This window comes from Leptonychotes weddellii, chromosome 4 (assembly GCF_054177405.1).
Source record: "Leptonychotes weddellii isolate Sample4059 chromosome 4, ASM5417740v2, whole genome shotgun sequence".
NCBI lineage: Eukaryota > Metazoa > Chordata > Mammalia > Carnivora > Phocidae > Leptonychotes > Leptonychotes weddellii.
Genome location: NC_138372.1, coordinates 11,617,107 through 11,637,613, shown reverse-complemented (window position 1 = coordinate 11,637,613; position 20,507 = coordinate 11,617,107). Strand labels below are relative to the sequence as shown.

Genomic DNA, 20,507 nt, shown 5'->3' with positions numbered 1-20,507 from the left:
TGCAGCAGAGACCCAGAGAGGCCATCAGGTACAACCATGAGGGTGGGGACAGAGCTCAGCGCCTGCCTTCCCGGTGACCTGTCCCAAACTTCTACTCGTACTGAGGTTGGGCATCAGGAGGAGCACCCCTTTCCTGCCCCCACACATCCCGCTGTCCCTGAAGGTCACTCTTCCCCAGCTGCCATGGCAACAAGTTAGATTCAGGGCCCAAAGGAACGCAGGTAAGGAGCTAAGGTAGACCAGATACCCGGTCAGCTCTCTATCTCCCCAACTTTAGAGTAAATTTCAACCAACAACAGTGAACATACATCTGTCCCTTTACAATGTCCTTCTCTGTCTTTTTTACCGTTCTACCTCTATGTTTAGCCAATGGTAAGCACTTAATATATACTTGCTGAATAGGTGAACAGATGGATAAATGGATGGATGGAAGGAAGGGATAGAAGAATGGGTAGATAGATGAACAGATGGATCGATGATTATATGGATGAGTGGACAGATGGATGGGTGGATGAATGATTATATGGATAAGTGAATGGATGGATGGATGACTGGATGATTATATGGATAAGTGAATGGATAAATGGATCAATCATGGATGGATATACCACACACTAGATACTGGGGAAACAGTGAGGAACAAATCACCCTCGGAGAGGATATTTGGGATGGACTCTGAAGGGTGAGCCAGAGTTTTCCTGCCTGCATGCCTGGAGACAGGAATAAGCCGGAGCTGGAAGGTGGCCAGAGGGGGGGGGAGGTGGGACCTCAGGAAGTCTCTGGGAGAACAGAGTCTGTACCACAAAGAACATAAGGGTGCCTATCTGAATGGAGAGAGGCTCTGCCAGGAATCCCAGGGGAAAAAAGGCAGGCACAAGAGCTGGGCAATAACCAGCCCTGCTTCCTGACCCTCTGGGTAAAGACCCTGCCACCCAGACACTCTGCACAGCTTCACTCATTTCCTTCATGGCACATGACCATTTGCAAGAGTCATGCTCGCTTCTTTGTCCCTGGTTTTCTGTTGTCCCTGGTGAAGCCGCGTCTGCCAACTCTAAGCACAAAGCCTGGCACAGAGGTTCCCAGGAAGACCTTCCTGGGTGAAGGTGCACATAATGGGGGCCAGCAGGCAGGCAGCACCCCCTTCCCGGGGCCGTCCTCCATGCTTTTGTCCTGAGGCCAGAATCCCTGGCTGAGCTCAGGAGTGACTTACCCAAAGGTAGCCCTGTGGAAGGGACGTGCTGACTGCTGAGAAGCCCAGCAGGGGACAGCTGACAGGACTGTGGACCAGGGCCCCAAGCTGTAGAGACACAGAAGGCACACATGGGGCTAAGCATCAAGGTGTCGGAGACGCCAACATTCGGCAACAGGACCTCTGTCTGCACTACCTGTGGGGGTTGTTAAACCTACAGATTTCTTGGCCCCACGCAGGTCCCCAGTGAGAATCCCTGGGGACCGGCAAGCGACAGGGTTCACAGGATGTCCAGGCAATACCTATGCACTCACATTTAACCAGCGCTCTCCCAGAACCTTCTGGTTAGGAGGCACCTGAATGATACCCTGGGCCAGCCACCGATTTTTCAAACTAAGCAACATCTGGATAAGATTTGATGAAAACCACTAACACCCACCCCGCCTTATTTTACAGATGGGGAAACGAGGCCCACAGTGGACACATGATTGCCCTAGGCCACAGGAAGATGACAAGGCCCAGCCTGCACCAGCCTCCCTCCTAGGTCTCCCTGCATTCCTCCAGAGAAGCATAGTGGAGGAAGGAAGGGGTGCTGGACATCTGGTTCCACCCTCCTCAACAACAGAACCATTCTGCAGACAAGCCCGCCAGCACCAGAGGGCTGAGGGGCTTGTGCAGGCTGCCTGCGGGGGCCAGGGGCTCCGTCTGTGACCGGCTGTCATCAAGAGCTACTGGCTGCTTGCTCCTCCTGCATCTGCTGCCCCAAACCCCAGGCCAGATGGCTCTCTGGGGCCTGTTCTCTGAGCTAGACCCCACCAGTCTGTCTCAGGCCAGGACAGCAGTGCGAGGAGGTGGCCTGGCCCTGTCACGGACCCTGCTGGAACCCCTGGCCAGCAAGAAGGGGAAGGAGGCCGAGAGGGGACAGCTGGAGGTGCCCCAGGGAGGAATGCAGCCACCCCTGGACTTTGCAGGGCAGGTGCTGCCCTCTGCTGGCGCTGCGGCCCTGGCTGGCCCCAGCCTTGCGGATGTTCTAACAAAGTGTCCAATGGCTGAAGGTGAAGAAGCCCAGAAAGGTCACCTCATCCAGTCCCCGCATTGAGGAGCTGGCAAATTTGAAGTTCAGGGCGTGGGGAGGGGAGGCGGGGGACACGACTGGCTCAAGGTCACACAGCAAGTTGGCAGCAGAGTCAGGGCTGGAATTCTGAGTTCAACTCCCGGTCCAGCGTCCTTCCTACTCTAGTTAAATTCTACCCAGAGGCCAGGCTGCCCCATTGCAGGCCTCCGCGTTCCCAGCTCCCACTTCTACGAGGCTGGGAGCACAGGTCCAGGCACCCAGAGCAGGAGGCTCCCCTCGCCCTGACCCCCGCACCCCCGAGCACCCTCAGGCCCCGCTCCTAGTCATTTTGCTTCATGGTGGGCCACATGCAGCTGAGGCTGCGCAGCCCCTCCTGCCAGGGACCTGACGTTTCCATGGCAACTCCAGGGGGCCCGGATGTCAGCTGCACCCACAGAGCCCAGGGCCAAAGTGATGGCAAAAACTGAAATGGCTCCTTGGACCCAGGAGTCCCATCTGTGCCAGGAAGCCGACTCTCCCAAATCAAGGTGCCCTGGGCAGTGAAGAGGAGAGTGGCTCGGGGCTGGAGGACGGAGACAGGCTGTGGGTGCGGCCAGCCCGGGCTCCAGTCCCAGCTCAGCTGCTACCAGCCGGTGACCCCACAAGCCAGTTCCTCATGGTCATGGAGACCCTGAAGCCTCGCCAGGATGGTCGCGGGGACTGGAGAGGCAGACATAACGCACTTGGCACGGGGCTGGGCACTTCGTGTGGGACGTGCTGCTGGCCCTCTATGTGCACCACCTTGTCTTGTCAGCAGCGCCACGCCAGGAGGAGTGGGCTGGGGCAGAGCTAGGAGGAAGGGGACCCCACAAAATAGCAAGCAGCTCTGGCTAAGGAGGGCCAGGACAGAGGCACTCGGCCAGCATGCTGAGGCCTAAGCGAGCCTGGAGCAGACCCTCTGCAGGTCTGGACTGCAGCCCCCGGCCCCCTGAGGCGCTACATCGTAGAGCACCCTGGCCCCCTTTCCCAAGCCCGTGTCCCCAGGCAGGCCCCAGGCTGGACCGCGGCTCACGGCAGGGGGACACTTCTGCACTGAGCCGTCCCCTTGCCCTCCTGCCACCGCTCCAGGGACAGCCTCCAGCCCGGATGGGTGCCACCAGGGGTGCTGCTGGGGTGACAGTCAGCTTAGAAATCCTTCGGAACAGACACTCGCGTCTTTCTGGGGGCCAAAATGCCCTCCAATCTTTGTTTCCATCTTGAACTCTGCGTGCGCGCCACACATCAGGCTAGCCAGGGTCTGGCATGAATCACACCGTGTGCTAAAGCAGATTCCCAGTGTCACACGGCTGGCATGTGCAGAGCTGGAGCTCCAGTCCAGGGATGGGTGCACCCTGATGCTGTCCTCTTGAGGAAGGCCTCGGTGTGGCCCAGCCTGGGCGCCGGCCACCCATCAGCACAGAGAAGAGCAACGCTCCCTCCTACGGCCCCCACATCCCTGCTCCTTTGAGGGAGAGCACCCCCGCACACCCTCCTCCGGCTAATAGTACAATAGCACTGACCTCGTCTACACTGGGAGGGGGCTGGGGCCAGCAAGCCTTTCCCGGAGGACACACTTAGTCACGGGCTCCCATTAGGCCAGCCGCAGAGCCCGAGTCTGGGGCCCCTGGGACAGGGCCTGGGGAGAGGCCGTGGGCCAGGAGGCAGGCCCACACAGCGGCGGACACGCTCACATCTGTTCCCAGGGTGGTTGGACAAGACCTGGGCACTCCGAGGCCCGCAGTCATCTGGGCTGCCCGCACAGCTGATGGGGCACACCTGCCCGGGCTGGGGTGGGCGGCAGGTGCAAGAGGAGTGGAAGTGGTGTCTTGGGACCCAGCAAATGGGAACATGCAGGCTCTAGTAGGTCCCTCAGGAGCTCCACAGGCTCGTTGTCCCAGAAGGCCACTCACATAGGGGGCTCCTCGGGAGATGGCAGGCAGGGGACCTGGAGGTTGCTGAGGATGCTTCTGGCTGCTACGTCCCCAGGCCTTGAGAATTCCATATGAGGAGCTTCTCAGATGTGTGCCCCCAGGTATGGGGTGGAAGACAGCTCCCCAGTCAGGTGGGTTTCTTTTAGGGACGCCCTGGAGGCAGCGGCTTGTCTATGACCTCACCACCCAGGAGTGATCTGTCAGGCCGTGGTCTGAGTCCCATATTCTCGAAAGGACTAAGGCCATCAGGGGGAGACGGAAGTCACCCCGGGGTCAGCCTTCTCCACAGGATATCCTAGGGCCAGGTAAGCCACAGCCAGGGTGGACCCTGAAAAATTCCAGCTCCATGGACTCCCTGGGAACCCCCTACCCCATGCTGGGAAGGAGCGCACAGGACTCAGCAGGCCTCCCCATTAATAAATGAGGTCTGAAGGCCTACAAAGGCCGGCTTCCCTGAGCCCTACAGAAATGAACAGCATCTGGCCTCCCCTGCCAGAACGACTCAAGAAGACCCTCCTTCCCCAGTGAGTGTGGGCAAGCCCCACCTCTGAGGGTCTGAGGGCAGTGGGGAGGACCAGAGTTACCGGTGGTGAAGTGCCTAGAACAGAGCCTCCTGAAAGCACTCACCACCACACTGTTGTTGCTGCCATCCTGGTCGCTGGCCACCGAGCCATGCTGGGAACCTGACCGCACCCCCTAAATCAGGCTGTGGCACGGGGAACATTCCACCGCCCCCTGACACCACGTCCGGGTGCACAAGCTCAAGAGCTGGGTATGTCCTTCCTGCCCCCTCAGCGCCTGTCTGAACTCTCATCAATGTGGCCAGCCCTACCCCGGCACGCTCCCCGAACGCCTTCCCGTGTCCCCTGCCCCTGTCCCCTCCTCTAGGCTCTAGGAATGGGATGAGAAGAAGGAGAGTGGGGCCAAAACACCCCAACATCCAAAGGAATATTATAACACAAATTTGGCAATAAAAATTAATGCAAAAAAAATCCACGATGAACAATCAGTAAGATTTTAAAGAAACGGACCCTGCATTGCACAGCCCTGCCCCATCCTAATCCCAGCCTGTTACCCCCCAAAAAGCAGCCAAACCAAGCCCACAATTTTGCTGATTTGATGTTGTAAGTATTGCATTAAAATTTCACTCATCGTGATGCTTAGGATTAGGTGAGTGCCCAGCTCGCCTCACCCCAGCCTGGCCCTGCTTCCACCCACACCAAGTCCTGCCACCGCTCAGCGGGACCCCTGCACAGAGCACTGTGTCGGTCTCTCAGTCCCCAGTCTTGCTCTCTCTGGGGCCACAGTTCACTCGCTCACACCTCAGCCGGAAGGACCAGATGATCTTTCCAAAATGTACATCAGAGGGTGCTGGTCCCCTGCATGGAGCCATCCTTGGGGTGTCATTGCCCTGAGAATGAAACCCAATGGCGACCAGCCCAGCAAGCTGGCGTGGACCAGTGCACCCACATCAGACCTGATCCCCAGCCTCTCCTCCCAGCTCACCGAGCTGTAGCTTCCCAGACTGCTCCTGACTGTGTTGTGCCGTCTGTTTGGGATATTCCTCCCCTGGGCCCGCAAGGGGTTGGAGCCTTCTTGCCACTCAGGTCCACCACCTCCTCCGAGAGGCCTTCTCGGCCCCCTAACCATGGAGCCCCATCCCTATATCCATCCCAGCTAACATAACACACAATCACTCTTCTGCGTTCCCTTTTGTTTGCCGGGGTATTTCTGTCTCTCTCCAGACTGAAAGCTGCAGGAGTGTGGGGACCTTGTACGTTCGGTCACCACCATACACCCAGTGTCCCTCACAGGGCCTGGCAACATTGTAGGTGCTCAAAAATTATATGCAGAACAGACAAATGAACAAACTCATGGCTGAACTGACATCTCAAGGGTATGCACTTTTCACTGTTTGGAGCCCCAATCTACAGCCCAGTCAGCTTGTCTCTTAGGGCTTATGTATCTAGGTCCCAAGCCTGTGCCTCCCCCTCCCCAGAGCTCACATGAGCTCCTCTCCTAGGGAGGAGGATAGGCAGTAAGGACCCCAGAGGGAGCGGTGAGCACGGGCGGGACATCAGGGACAGGTGACAGCGGAGGGAATGTGCTAGTGGTGGAATCGGGTGAAGCAAGGTGCCAATTCCTGGACCCATCACTACTGGCTGTGTTTTTAGAAAATCACGTCACCTGTCTGAGCCTTAGTTTCTAACCTGGGAAACAGATCTAGAAACATCTATTTGTGGGGTTCTTACAAATATCAAAACAAGAGTGGTGGCAAAGCCCTGGGGGAATGTAGTAGGCGCTTGACAGACGGAGGCATGACGGCCACGGGGCCAGAGCCTGCTCCTACCTGGCAGCATCAGACAGGGGCCAACCCACGGTCTGGCGGAGCTACTCAGGCATATTCCGGCCTCTCTTCTGAGCTGGAGTCATGCCATCAGCTGATGAGATCACTGCTACTTGTTAGCTCTAAGTCACGGAATTTTCCGCTCACTTGACCGACAAAGGGCATCTGTCCCCATGTTTTTGGTGGGGAAGCTGACTCCTAGAGCACCAAAACGTCTTGACCAACTCCATCGGTAAGAGGTGGAGAAGCTGGGACTGTATCCTGGCCCTCTCCCGCTGTGGGCACAATCTGGAAACCCTGGTTCTCCCACGAGCCACCTTCGTGGTGGGCTCAGCAAGATCCATTCCACTCACCTGCAGGCTGAGGCCCCGGGAAGAGAAGGCAGGGATGCGGCAGGCCAGGATGGGGCACCAGAATGGGGCTTTGCTCTTCTTGTCCTCATCCGGACACAGCCAGCCCGGCTGGTTCTCCTCCCCTACAGCAAGAGGAAGGAGGCGGGTGAAGCTGGTCAGAATCCGAGGACCAAGCGGGCAGTGAGCAGCCCTGCCGAGCCCAGGGGGCCACCCCCAGCCCCATGCCTGTCCAGCCAAGATGAAAACCGGCCTTGCTCCATGGTCATGGCCATGCGTCCAAGGCAGCGAGTCGGGAAACCTAAGAGTTGAGTCCTGGCTCACCCACCCTCTCATTGAGCAGCCTTCTGCAAATTCCCCCAACTCTAGGCTCAATTTCTTCACCCATGAGACAGGGGCATAAAAACGCCTTTGTCTTGAGGTCGTTATGAGGATCCAGTGAAACAGTAGATGAGAAAGAGTTTCAAAAATGTTGTGATGCTGAGCACAGTCCAGGCCCTGCTGCCTTAACCTAGAGGTCTAGAGGTGCTTCTGGGGTGGCGGGGGCGGGGAATGGCCAAAAACAAGCCAGAAGACAAAGTGACACAAACATGCTGCTCTTCACCTGGCTCTGATGATGATGGTATGGTCAAGAGGATGACTCTCTCCTGCTTCCTTTGAGACCCACCCTGAAACCCAGGTGGTCATCTGCCTCCACGTTCCCAGTCTAGCTGGACACTGAGGCCCCAGGGGCCTGTGAGAAGTGCAGGTTCTCAGACCCTGGACTCACATCTGGACATCGCTGTGTTCAAGAGCATCTGCTAAACCACACTCTGCAATGTCTCCTTCACATGGGTCAGGGCTCCCTCACACGCCACCACCTCCAAGAAGTCCTCCCTGACCACCCTGGCTATGATGGCCCCCTCTCTCAGAAACCAGTCTAAAGACCACATCTTATTTCCCGCATAGCCTTCACCACAATCTAGAATCACTTTGTCTATCTCCTTGTTCACCGTCTCTCTGCATACGTCTCTAGAACGTAAGCTCAGGGCAGCAGGACCTGACCTGTCTTGTTTGCTGAGGTCTCCCTGGCACCAAGCCCACTGCCTGCACATGGTGAGTGCTCAGCAAGCACGGGTTGAAAAGATGAATGACATGAGGGCGTGAGTGAGCGGGTAAACTACCATCCGTCCCAGAGGATTCTCCCTGTTCAAGAGCCCATCCTTCTCTGCACTCCATATGGGGCCCACCTTCTAGGAACCCCGACAGCCAGGGCAGGGCATGGTGAAGACACCCACTGCGTGTCCACACACAGGCACATGTCAGGTCCTACAGGTGTCCCGGGTTCTCGTTTTCACAGTAACCAAGCTCAGTGAGAATCACGATTTTCCCTTTATGGACAATGAGACCGACTCGAGGATGATGTAATTGACCAGGTCATGTGCATGGCTGGTGGCAGAGTCCAGATGAGGACCTGGGTCTGCCGGACCCCAATGCTGTCTCCTGGCAACCAGCCCCCCCCCCCGACTGAGGGGCATGACTGACTCTGGACAACCAGGAGGTAGCTCTGCCCCGGAGAGGGAGAGCCAGAGGATGGCATGGGGCTCCCTGGGCAAGAGGGGTCACTCAACGCAATGACATCAAGCTCAAGGGCACCTGGAGCTTCAGGGATGGGAGGAGACGTCTTCCACAGAAGAGGCGTGATGACAGCCTTCCCACCCCTCACAGGGCTACTCAGTGGCCAGGAGGAAGCAGGGACTTGGGCCCAAGCTGGCCCAGCCGAGCAAGGGTCAGCTCCATCTGAGGGGGCTCACCAGTCACAAGGGGCCTCCAGACCGGTTTCCCACGCTAACCACTGCCCCCCACGACAGCCAGAGCCATCCCGCTACACTTCCACTGGACGTCGCCGTTCCCACGTCCTTCGAGTCCCATCCACGTGGAATCAAATCCAGACTTTTCCAGGACAGTGAGGATGATCCTTCCCTCCCAGCCTCATCCCTCGGTCCCAGGCTCCACTGCGCTAGGCTTTCCTCAGCCACTTACACGAATGAGCCCAGGACGTTCCCTCTGCCTGGAGCGCTGTCCTCCCCACCCCCGGGGCTGGCTCCTCTCCTCCCCGAGGCTTAGGTTATTTGTCCACCTCCTGGGAGCGGCCTCAACTGACCACCACCCACCCCCGCCCCTCCATCGCTTTCTGTCTCAGCCCCTGTTGGTCTGTCACGGCCTTGAACACAGTTTCTGGCTCCTTTATTGGCTTGGCTCTTTTTCCTGTGCGTGCGCGAGTGAGTGCGCGTGTGCATGTTGGTCTGTGTGCGTGTGTGCCCACAGGCTCCCCAACCTCGCCTATGTTCTGTATGAGGAATGTCAATCAAACCTCAATAACGTGGCCTTTAACAATGCCACTGCCACCAGAGGAGGCGGCCTCCCAGTGCCGGTGGTGGCACGAGGAGCTGGGACGAGGTGGCACGGGAGGATGCTCTCTGAGAAGTGAAAGACATCCGCAAAGCGGCAGGCACCATGACATGAACCACCTGCTTCGGCAGAGGCTCCGGCCCGCGCGCCCAGGGCACCCACCCCACCAGCCGTCCAGCAGCTGCACAGTGAGCTCACCCCCAGCATCGGGCCCTCCACCCCACCGGGTCCTGGAGGCAGCATCCCAGGAAAGGACAGCTCACCAAGGAGGCGAGGCCGTCGCGGAAAGGGCAGCTACGGCACAGGACAAGCACCATCATAACGGAATGCACACGTGCACCACACCTCACAGTTTACGAAGCTCTGTGCCCCGTGAGGCCTCATTTCATCCTCAGGGCCACCAGGAGGGGTGGGTGTTGGCATCCCTCTCCTACCCGGAGAACCGGAGGCCAGGGGGGCGTCCAAGGCTGGGCCCAGGAGGCGGAGAATGCACTGAGCGCGGGCTGACAGCCCAGACAGCCCACCCCGCGGGGCAGCACCCTTCCCCGGGCAGGTGCGGACATCACGACGCCGCGCTGCCTCTTGGACAAGCCCCTGGGCGGTGAATACGGATGGGTGGGACTTGAGTCTGCCCTGCTCTCAAGGAGACCACCGAGAGCCCAACAGACGGCTCAAACGCAACTGCCCCCCCGGGGCGCCACCTCCTTCCTGGAGTTCGGCCCGTGAACATAAAGCAACCCCATCACCACGCCGCCCGAGCTCCTCTCCTCTCCTTCCCCCCGCACCCACAGCCCATCAAGTCCTGGCAATTTATTACGATATATATTTTTTAATGACCTGACCTTCTCCTTCCAGATGGTGCCTTCCCTGCCTGCGATCGGGGAACGTTAAAGGAAAATGGAGTTGTAGCTCCCCATCTGCCACTGCCATTGTTCCTGTCACAAAACCAGGGCGGCTGAGACCAAATTAGAAGGCTGTTGCAGTTGAAAATTGAAAGCCCGCTTGGGATAAGTGACATTAAGAACCGGCACCGTCGGCAGAGCCGAGATTTCCAACTGACACTAAGTGGGGGCTTATTTAGCGCCCAGCTCTGTTTGCCAGCACCCACTGAACACAGGAGCACCCTGTGGGGCAGCGGGGGAGGCTCCGGGGCTGGAGGCCATGGCCCCTTCTGCTCCCCCCACCTCCGCGCCCCCAGAGCCACCCCGCCCGCGGCAGGAGGCTGACTGTGGCAGCTGGGCCCCAGCTGATCCCAACTCAGCCTCCGGCTCCCTCACTGTGTGACACAGAGCCAGAAACCGAACCTCTCTGAGTCTGCTGCCTCCTCCGGAAAATGGGGAAAATTATTCCAACCATTCAAGGGTCATCGTGAGCGCTGGAGGGAAAAAAGGTTCAACGCCTAGTATATGCCAGGCCCTCAAGAAATAGTGAGATCACTGTCCTGGAGGTGAGGAGTCTGCCTAACCGCAGGCTTGAGGGCGGCCACCCCACCTGCACCAGGCTGAGCCGCTGGCCCTGCCCTGCCCCTCGATCCCGACCTGCCTCCCGAAGTCCTCCCATGCTCAGTCCCAGTGCTGTGCTTTTCCTGCCACCGCTATGGGTGACACTCCGGGGTGGCAGCCCAGACCGCCCTTCTCTACGTTCCAAATCCGAGGCTGCCCTCAAAGGTCCTCTTACACCTCCAGCGCCACGGAGATGCCACTGGCCACGGCCACAGACATAGGGGCTGGCGAGACATGGGCACCCTCCTTTTCCAAACACCAGCTCGCAGAGAGAGAGACAGACACCGGTGCCCAGGGAGGCCAAGCAAATGGCCGTCACCCAGCTGGGGTAACACCGCTCCCAAGGGCAGACCCACTGCTGCAGCCTGAGGGCCTGGGCAGGTCCCAGCGCCCATGTCTGCACTGGCTGAGAGTCAGTAGAAAGGACAGCTGGGGCGTGCTCAGGGCCACGCTCAGGATCCGTCACTGGATCGTCGTCAGGGGGAGCAAGGGAGTCACTGTGAGGACTGAGGGCTGGACAACTAGCCAAGTCCGAGGCAGCAAGGGAGGGCCCCCCAGATCGCACCCTGTGAGGATGTGTCCCTGTGAGCTTGGGACCAGCCCGCAGCCTGCCCGGCCCAGGTCCTTGGGAAGGTGGGAATAAGGAGGGGTGCAGTGGGAGAGGCTCCAGGGACCCAGGGGCTGTAAGAGCCACAAATGCAGCACTTGAAGAGCTTCAGGTGAAGGGACACAGGCAGGGAGCACTGGAAGCCCACAATCATGCCTCTTCCTTCTCTGGGGCCTTCCATCTGCAACCCTTCCCTGGAGCCTTTATGAACAGGAGACTAATTGGCAGAGGGGTGGGAGGGTGGCCCGTCCCGTCCCTGTTCTGCACTGAATCGTGTGCGACCTTAGACCAGTCACTTCCCCATCAGTGAGATGCAGGCACCCCCTTGTCCTAGGAGCTTCTCCCACAGGCCAGGCACTGGCCATCCCAGGAGCCTACCACACTGTCTCCCCATATGTTAACAAGAGCCCTGTGATGGGGGCACTGGCATTATCCCCACTTTCCGATAGAGAAAGGCATTTAAAGGTTAAATCATTTGCCCGAGATCACAGAGCTGGGAAGGGACAGAGCCGGAAACTGACCCCAGGCAGCCAGATCCATTTCACTAGGCCCTAAGATCCCAAAATGTAAGAGGGGAGAGGACCACTGGAGCTCTAGTCCGACTCACCTCCCAGAGGCCTTTCCCCAGGCCACACGGCACAGTAGGGGCCCCGCTGGGATGTGAAGCAGGTCCCCAGATTCCCCAGGGCATCCTGCCCTTTCCTCCCTAGGGGCAGAACTGACCCCCCCATTCCGGAGCCCAGGCACCCCCCAGTCCAGCTCTCTCTTTCTTCAACGTTTAGTGGATTATGATCTCCGTACGTGGTAGTCAGGAAAAGAGAAATACAAAAAAAAAAAAAAAGAAAGAAAGAAAGGAATCACATCCTTTGTGAATAAATGTTTTTAACATATTCTATTACTAACAGGCTCGTATTATTCTCCGCCCCACCTGACCAAGTACTGCAGATTAAAAAAAAAACAAAAAACCTGGCAAAATAAAAGGAACAAATTACTCAAGCCCCAGGGGAACCCAGGCATTCAAATAAGATTTCCAATGACTCTCCTTCCATGAAAAACTTTTGCTGCGGGGCGTCTGGGTGGCTCAGTCGGTTAAGCATCTGCCTTCGGCTCAGGTCATGATCCCAGGGTCCTGGGATCTAGCCCCACATCGGGCTCCCTGCTCGGCGGGAAGCCTGCTTCTCCCTCTCCCATTCCCCCTGCTTGTGTTCCCTCTCTCGCTGCGTCTCTCGCTGCGTCTCTCGCTGTCAAGTAAATAAATAAATAAATCTTAAAAAAAAAACTTTTGCTGCAGCGAAGTCACTGGAGACGAATCAGCTGAGCGCGTGGCTGGCAGCCGAGAGAGGAGAGGCTCACACCCGCCGGCCCCTCTCCCTCCAGCGCCACGCCCCACTCGGCAGAGCAGCCGGGCCTCCAACCAGAGACTGACCTGACTTTTAGAGCAGGCGTACAATCAGCTCAGGCGTGCCCAAGACTGGACTGCTCCGGGGGCCGGCCCGGAGCCACGTCAGCCTTCCCTGGGGCTAGAATTCCCGCGGTTGGCTGCCAAGGCTGGGGCTGTCTCCGCTTAAAATCCTCTCTCCTCCCTCTGCAGCTCTCCTGGTCGCCTGGAAACATCCAGCGGAGGCTTTTGCCACGTCAGCACCAGATCAAGGCCTCTGACCCTGGCTCCCCCAAAGCCACCACCTCCTCCCCATTTCCTCCCACCTCCCCATGCCCTCTCGGCACAGTGGACAGAGCCATCCACTCAAGTGGAAACCAGATCAGGATGCTGCCCAGCTCTCACTGCTATAAGGAGTTGCCCATCACGCTCAGAATGAGTTCCATACATCTCGCCCTGGCTTTCTGGAAAAGCTGCCCGACCTTTCCCCTGCCTACTTCTCGCCCCACAATTCATCAGCTCTGGCCACCGCAGGACCTTTGCACTTGCTCTTCCGAAGCCTAGACTGCTTTGCCCAGATCTCTGTTAGCTTCAGATGTCACTTCCCAGAGGCCCTCCCTGACGGCAGTCCTGATCCCCAGGCTCGGTGACAGTCACGTCACCCATCTCTGTCCCCTAAATGGCACCACCTCTCCCTGTTGATTGGTTCCTCATGTAATGTCTACCAGCTCTGCCCCTTCCTGCTATGTGAGCTCAGGCAAGTCACTGCACCTCTCTGGGCCTCGGAGCCCTCCACTGTAAAAGGGGGTTCACAACAGAACCTACCTCTCAGAATTATCATCAATGTGAAAAGAAAAAGACGTGTGTAAAATGCTTAGAAAAACGTCCGCCATGTAGGACGCGCTCTGTAAACATTGTCTTATTTATATGATCATTACGGGGTGCATGAGACAAAAAAAGAGGCCCTGGTTGAGAATCAGTTTACTCTAACCTGCATTGTTTTGTTTTTTTTCTTTTGGTAACAGCTTGATTGAGAAAGAATTCGGTTACCGTAAAATCCGCCCTTTTAAAGTATTCACATCAAGGTTTCTAGTATATTCGGCACTGCCTACGTTTAGAACATTTCCATCCCACTGAAAGAAAGCCCCTCAGCAGCCACGCCCTCACCACCCTCCCCCAGGGCCCTGACAACCACTCACTGACATCATCAACTGCCATCACTTTACAGACGGGGAAACTGAGGCTCAGACAAGGGCAGTGACTTGTCCAGGGTTACTAGGCAGAGCCTCAGGACTCAGAACCCTGGCTCCCGTGTTCCTCCACGGCACCGCCTCCCTCCAACTCAGAAGCCCCCCCGCCCCCACGCATCCACACATGCACACCCCAAGCCTCCCTGCTCTGCACCCCTGTCCCCTGAGGTACTCTCCCCAGGGCTTCACTCACGGAGTCCGATCTTGGCCAAGTGCAACCGGTTGACCCAGGAGATCTTGCTCAGGGGGTTGGGAGTGATGAAGACCACCATGAAGCTGATGGGGCGGCCGGACCTGCGGCGAGAGGGCGAGGAGCGTGAGCGCCCAGAACAAGCGTCTGGTTCTTCCCTCAACCACGGGCACCGGCTGTGGTGCCAGCTCAGCTCAGAGTATCAAAGCGGGGCCAGAAAGCCTGGTGGCCCCCCCAAAGCCTCCATCCCCTGGGGGAAGAGTCCCTCCACCCACCGTGACCCCAGAATGGAGGTCCCTCCCTAAAGCCACCAGGCCACGCTCCCCAGCCCAGCCCCTGGCCCCTGGGCTTGGTGCCTAGCGACTCGAGAGGCCAGGGCTCCCCGGTCAGCTTTCCACGGGCCTCGTCAGACACACGTACACATCCGACCGGGAGCGTCTGCAGGGAGGAACGGGCTCCCGCGGGCCTGCTCCCAGCACCTGGCACAGGACAGCTGCTCAGCAAAGACTTGCAGCATGGACACATGAGTGAATGGGCTTGTGACAGGCTTGGGCAGCTAGAGGTCACTGTTGTCACACTACTGTCCTCTCACCTTGGAGCAGCGGGGCCCCTCAGGGTCCTCTGGGGTCTGTTTTCCACCGGGCGGCGGGGAGGGGGGCCATCCCAGGGGGCGGGCAGGGCCAGTGTCACTAACTCTCCCAAGGGAGAAAGGGGTACAGGGGCGGGAAGGGGCTGTGTGAGGCCCCCTCAGCAGGGGAATGGCACATTGGTGGGTTGGGATTCCAGCTCAGAGCCCTGCCTCTCTGTCTCTGAGACTCCAGCCTGGAGCCTTGTGTCTTGGGCTCCTGGGCTTAGGGCCCTGCCTCAAACACCAGTGCTCCGATCTTCCCGGCCCTGAAGCCAGGGTGCCTGTAACACTCTGCCCCCCACCGTCCCCCCATCCTTGAGGTCAAACCTGGGCGGTGAGCCACCGCACTGCACCAGCCTAGGCTTCAGGTCAGAGCCCAGAACCTACTCCGTGGCCGGCGGGGGGGGGGGGGGGGGGGGGGCACTATCCGACAACCCCTGGAGCCTCACCGCCCTCATCTGCAAACTGGGGCTCAGAGCTAGCCTTCCCTATCTCTGCTAGACCTGTCATCAATTCCACAAACATCAGCTGAGGGTCTACGATGGAGCACAAGTGCCAGGGTGGGCATTTGGGGGTAGGGGTCATGCTGGGGGGAGGCTGGGTCCGTGAGGAGACCCAAGGCCTGTTCCCAGGGCTCTGCACCATCTGGAGTGAGGGAAAAGGTCACAGCACAAATGGAACCAACCAATAGCAGAGCATCTCCTAACAGAGGATAGGCTTAAGTCAAGTATGAACCAGTCACTCATTCATTCATTCATTCATTCATTCAATGGCTAATGAGCTATGCTGGGCAGGGCCCACAGTGTGTATACACCCACGCCCATGACCACACTGATGAATGGGTCCGCTCCAGGTGCCCTCTCTCCGCGTCCCCCCACCACCCGTCAGCGGTGGCCGCTCCCCATCTCACTTGTCAGGTTTTCCAGGAAGCAGGAGCCTGAGACGACACTTGTTGGCCGAGTGGATCTCCTCCTCTTTTACCCGCATTAGCCTCTGCAGGGCCAGGCACCAGTCTTGAGCCACAGTCATGTTTAGGTTCTAGGGTTGAGGAGGCCAGTGAGATCACCACCCGGCCTGCTGGCTCCCCCAGAGCCACACAGGATCCTCGAGCATCCGGGGGGACCCCGGGGGGAGAGGAGCTGGGGAGGTCCGGGAGCTCAGCAGGGACCCCTGGCTCAGCCACAGGAGGCGGCCGGCTCCCTGGGCTGCAGGCCCACAGCAGGCTTCCCAGCCCTCGTTCAGACCCCAGCTGGTACCCCTCCTGTGAGAGGGACAACCTCCCAGCCAGCCTCCTCTCCAGCTTTGGGGTGAGGTCCAGGAAGGGGCTGCGAGACTGACTGGTCAGTGTGCAGAGAACAAAACAATCACCACACAGCCAGACCCCACTTAACCCAAATCAGAGCTTCACCCCCGAACCAGAGGCCGCATACCAGACATCTAGGTAGCAGTGGGGAGTTCTAGCTGCTCCTCCTGCCTGTGGGATTCAGGAGCCAGGAGCACGCCTGGGGCCTGGGCTAAGACAGGAGCCCTCTCCCACTCCGCCTGCTGATCTGGGCATTGCCCGAGGGAGGAGCCCAGAGCCCAACAAAGCCGGGCCAGGGCTGGGTACCTGGTAGGTGCCGTGCAGCGTGCTGATGAGGAAGGTTATCTGCTCGACCACAGCCAGATCTTTCTGCAGGTCCTGCAGCTCCTGGAAGAGGCGCGGGGGGCCGAAATACACCTTATCTGGACAGAGAAGAGACCCAACTCAACTTCAGGGGTGGAGGAGGGGCTAACGAGGACCCAAGCATCCATTTACTGCATAAAAGAAGACCTGTCGCCCTGGAGATACGGCACTACAGACACAGAAGGAGACATTACCAGGCTCTTGCCCTGGTGGAGTTCCTAGTCGGGGTGGGGGGGGAGGAGGCCCAGATCCAGTCACAGGTAGTCCAGCATCTGGGGTCCAGGCCACTCTCAAAGGGTCACAGGAGGCCAGAAGACTAAGAACCAACTGTGCATGCAAGAAGTGAGGAACCTTCACAGGGCCAGGCGTGTGGTGGGCTTGCTGCCATAAAGGAGAACAGCATATGCAAAGCACTGTGGCTTGAGGAAGCCCACGAACTGCAAGGTGTTCACAGATGTACTAAGGACCTACTATGTGCCAGGTTCTATTCCAGGTGTTGGAGAGACAGCTGTAAACAAGACAGAAAGGATCCCTGTTCTTACGGAGCTTATGACCTGGATGGGGGAGACAGGGGCATCAGTCAATTAAGAACCACAACAGATGAAAGGCACTAGGGAGAAAGATACCAGGGCAAGGGCACAGTGAGGGTGCCCGGATCTCTGGGGATGATACAAATGTAGCACTGGGGGCATGGGAGATGAGCAGCAAGAGACAGAGCAGGAAGGAGCAGCAGGCCAGGAGGGAAAGTCCTTGAATGCCGTGCTAGGGAATTTGGGCTGTATTCTCTAGGCCAAGGTCTCTCGAGCTGGGGTCTTATGGAACCCTGGAGGAGGGCTTATTTGGGGTTTTCATTTAGAAGAGTATCTGGAGAACAGATGTACATCCTGAGTCACCTGGATAGAATGACTTTCAGGCCATGTTTTGCTGCATGGTGTCAGGGCTTCCATGGGCTCTGGTAATGAGCACGAGTACCTCAGCTGTCACCAGGTAATGAGCAGGGAGCAAGGGGAGACCTGGCAGAGAAGTGATGCACTCACACCAAAAGAGCAAAGACAGACTCTGCAGTGAGCCCAGTGGGTAAGCTGGTGGGCAACGCGGGTCACCACAGGGCACCCTAAGGGAGGGGTACAGAGATCTCAAAAGAACCTGCCCCAGAAGAGGCCCACAGCCACATCGTGAGCAACTGGGTTCCAGCAAAACAACATCATCCATCACATTAAATGAATGCTGTTAATTTGAATTTTATTGTTTTGTAGCTTCTTTTTTATCCCACTTGTGATTTTGTTTTGTTTTTACGGTTGTTCAAGGGATATAAGCATCACGAGTTTTTCATACCTAGTCTTGTATTTGCACATATTCAAATAACAATGTGATAAAAAATCATTCAAGGCCAACTAGGGTTCAACAAGAATGCTTTCTTTTCCCCTTGAAGGGAGTCAGGCCACGTAGTACTCTCGTTTGAGAAACGTGGCAGTGAAGGAGGGGCCCCAAGGTGGTTGGGAGCAGTAAGGTGGAGTCAAGCTAGGGCCGAAGGCGCCTCTGGGGAAGACAAATGGGGCCCTTCGCTGGGGGCTTCTGGAAACCGCAAAATAGCCCTTCCTGCTCACAGACCCAGGGGAAGGGGCCCAGTACTTGGGAGTAGGCACAGCCGGCCAGCCCCACCCTCCGAGGGCAACAGGGCATGGTGCCACAACCCTCTCAGTTGCCAGAATTGCCCGAGACCCAGGGAGGTACCCTCCCAGGTCAGGCCCTGGACAGAGCCGAGCCGGTGGGCAGGTGGACATGGAAGCCAGAGCCTGTGGAAGGGACCTCTGGCCCAGCTCCTTCCTGCCAGCCCTGCAGCTCAGCACCCTCCCTTCATTCAACAAACAGCTGTTAACATCCCCTGCAAACCAGGCCCTGAAGGAGGGCTGCTGCCGAACCCTCCCAGGGAAGGTGACCATAGGACTGGGCCTTGAGAGCCCAGGATTGGGGGGGGTGCTGGCCCAGTCCAAAGGAATCAGGAAAGGCTTCTCTGCAGAAGTGTCATCTGAGCTAAGATGAGTAAGTAGGATAGCAAAAGAGTCTGCAGAAGGGTGGAGGCTGGGAGAAGGTCCTGGGGCAGGAGGGGGCTCTGCCCCTCAGGAACTGAGAGGCCGGTGTGGCCAGCCTGGGGAGGGCGGGGCGGGTGGGCGCCCCCCGCAGTGGTGTGAGGGGGCCAACGAAGACCTGGGACTTTACCCTGAGAGCAAGGAGAAGCCACGGGTGGGTTCGGGGTGGAGGGTGACACACACACAGACCTGATCTGCATTTGGATGGAGGATGGACAGGAAGGGGGCAAAGGCACAGGGAAGGCCCGCAGCCAGGAAGCTCCTGCACCAGACCGGGTCTGATGGTGGCGGCCCCCGCGGAGATGAACGGAGGTGCACCACTGAGAGGCTGCCCGGCGCCACTCCCTCCGCATTCTCATTCCTCTCGTGCCCAAAAAGTCGGAGCCACACAGCCCTGAGCCTGGTCCCTGAGGGTCAAGGAGCCTACTGGAGTATCACCTGGGCCCCTCACTGCACAGAGAGGGAAACTGAAGCCCAGAGAGGAGGGCCATCCACTGAGGTCCCGTAGGAGGTAGGCGATGGTCAAGCAGGAACTGAAGTCCCACTTTGGAACTCAAAGGCATTGTGCATGCACGCTCGTGTAGGCACACAGGTGCACAAGGGTATAGGGGTGGGAGGGGCAGGGACAGTGTCCCGCGCAAGAGATGGAGGTGTGACTCTGGAACGTGCACGAGCAGCTGGGGGTCTGGGTGTGCGTCTGTGTGTAGTGTGGGGCTGCAAACCAGCCAGAGCCTCTTGGCCAGGTGGCCCATCGGTCTGGGGTTCCCAGACAAGGACCACAGGCCTGTGCAGGTGCCCCTCCGGCAGCAGCGGGGTGGGTACTCACTCTGGGCCTGGCCCACGGCGGAAGCCTTCTTGGCGCCAGCATGCTGGATGAGCACGTTGTCCTTGTCGTAGGAGCCGCTCTCCTGGCCCACCTCCACCACCTGCACCTGGGGCAGCGCCGTGTTCCACTTCACCACGTACTTGGGCCCGAGGGGCACCAGGCTGCTGATCTCCAGCTGGCCCCTGCCAGGACAGATAGGAGGAAGCCCTGGAGAGCCCGCAGCAGCCCAGGCACAGGGCCAGCCCAGAGCACACTCCTCAGCACACCAGCTCAGCCAGGCCCCTTGCAACACAAGCACCAGACCTCGGGCCAAAACCAAGCTAGGCAGAGCAGAGAGCCATCAATGAGGCAGAAGCCCTGGGGTGCCCAGGCCCCAGCCCAGATCCAAAATCACATGCCCCGAGGCCCCGAGCCCCCAAACCCCTACCTGTGGTTGGCAGGCCTGAGGAAAAAGACAAAATGGAAAGGAAGGTCATTCCTGTTATTGAGTGATTTCTAGGGGGCTGAGACCAATGGGGGCCAGCCACGGGGCTGGGCCAGGTGTAGGCATCAGGGACCATAGGAGGGCCTTCTCCCCGAGCAGGCCGCTGGCCTCCAATCACCTGCGATTCCCACAGCGGCCCTGCTAGGAAGCTTGTATTATTCCAGACAAGGACACCAACAATCAGACAGGTCACATGACTTGCGCCGAATCACCTAAGCTGATCCCCCAACCCCCTCTCCCCAAAGTGGGCCACTAGCATCCCCATCACAGCTCACACCAGGCTAGGCCCTGAGCAGCAGGGGGCAGAGCAGGTGTTCATCAAATATGGTGCCTTAAAAATCACAGTGCTGAATCAGGGAGGGAGGGAGGGAACGAGATAGCCTTAAGCACCATCACACTGATCTGGGACACAAGCTTCCTTGTCTGAGTCCCCTATCAGTGCCGGGTCTCCTCCAGACCTGTGAACTGACATAAAGTAAGGGCCCAATAAGTCTTTGATGGGTGGGTGGATGGATAGATGGATGGATGGATGGATGGGTGGGTGGATGGATGGATGGGTGGGTGGGTGGGTGGATGGATGGGTGG

At 58.2% G+C, this 20,507-nt stretch overlaps 1 protein-coding gene across 9 annotated transcripts in view; it reads right to left on the bottom strand.

Annotated features, from left to right (window-relative positions):
- ARHGEF10L (Rho guanine nucleotide exchange factor 10 like) overlaps positions 1-20,507 on the bottom strand; it is a 160,344-nt gene that overhangs the window by 38,921 nt on the left and 100,916 nt on the right. For all 9 annotated transcript variants that reach the window (XR_014144693.1, XM_081817586.1, XM_081817583.1 and 6 more), the window contains 6 exons: positions 19,439-19,620; positions 16,466-16,581; positions 15,767-15,894; positions 14,232-14,332; positions 6,914-7,035; positions 1,211-1,297 (listed from right to left, as the gene is read on the bottom strand). Coding sequence is in view for 8 of the 9 variants with exons in the window: in XM_081817586.1 (XP_081673712.1) it covers positions 1,211-1,297; positions 6,914-7,035; positions 14,232-14,332; positions 15,767-15,894; positions 16,466-16,581; positions 19,439-19,620 (736 nt within the window). In the remaining variant the exon portion in view is untranslated. The remainder of the gene's footprint in view (positions 1-1,210; positions 1,298-6,913; positions 7,036-14,231; positions 14,333-15,766; positions 15,895-16,465; positions 16,582-19,438; positions 19,621-20,507) is intronic.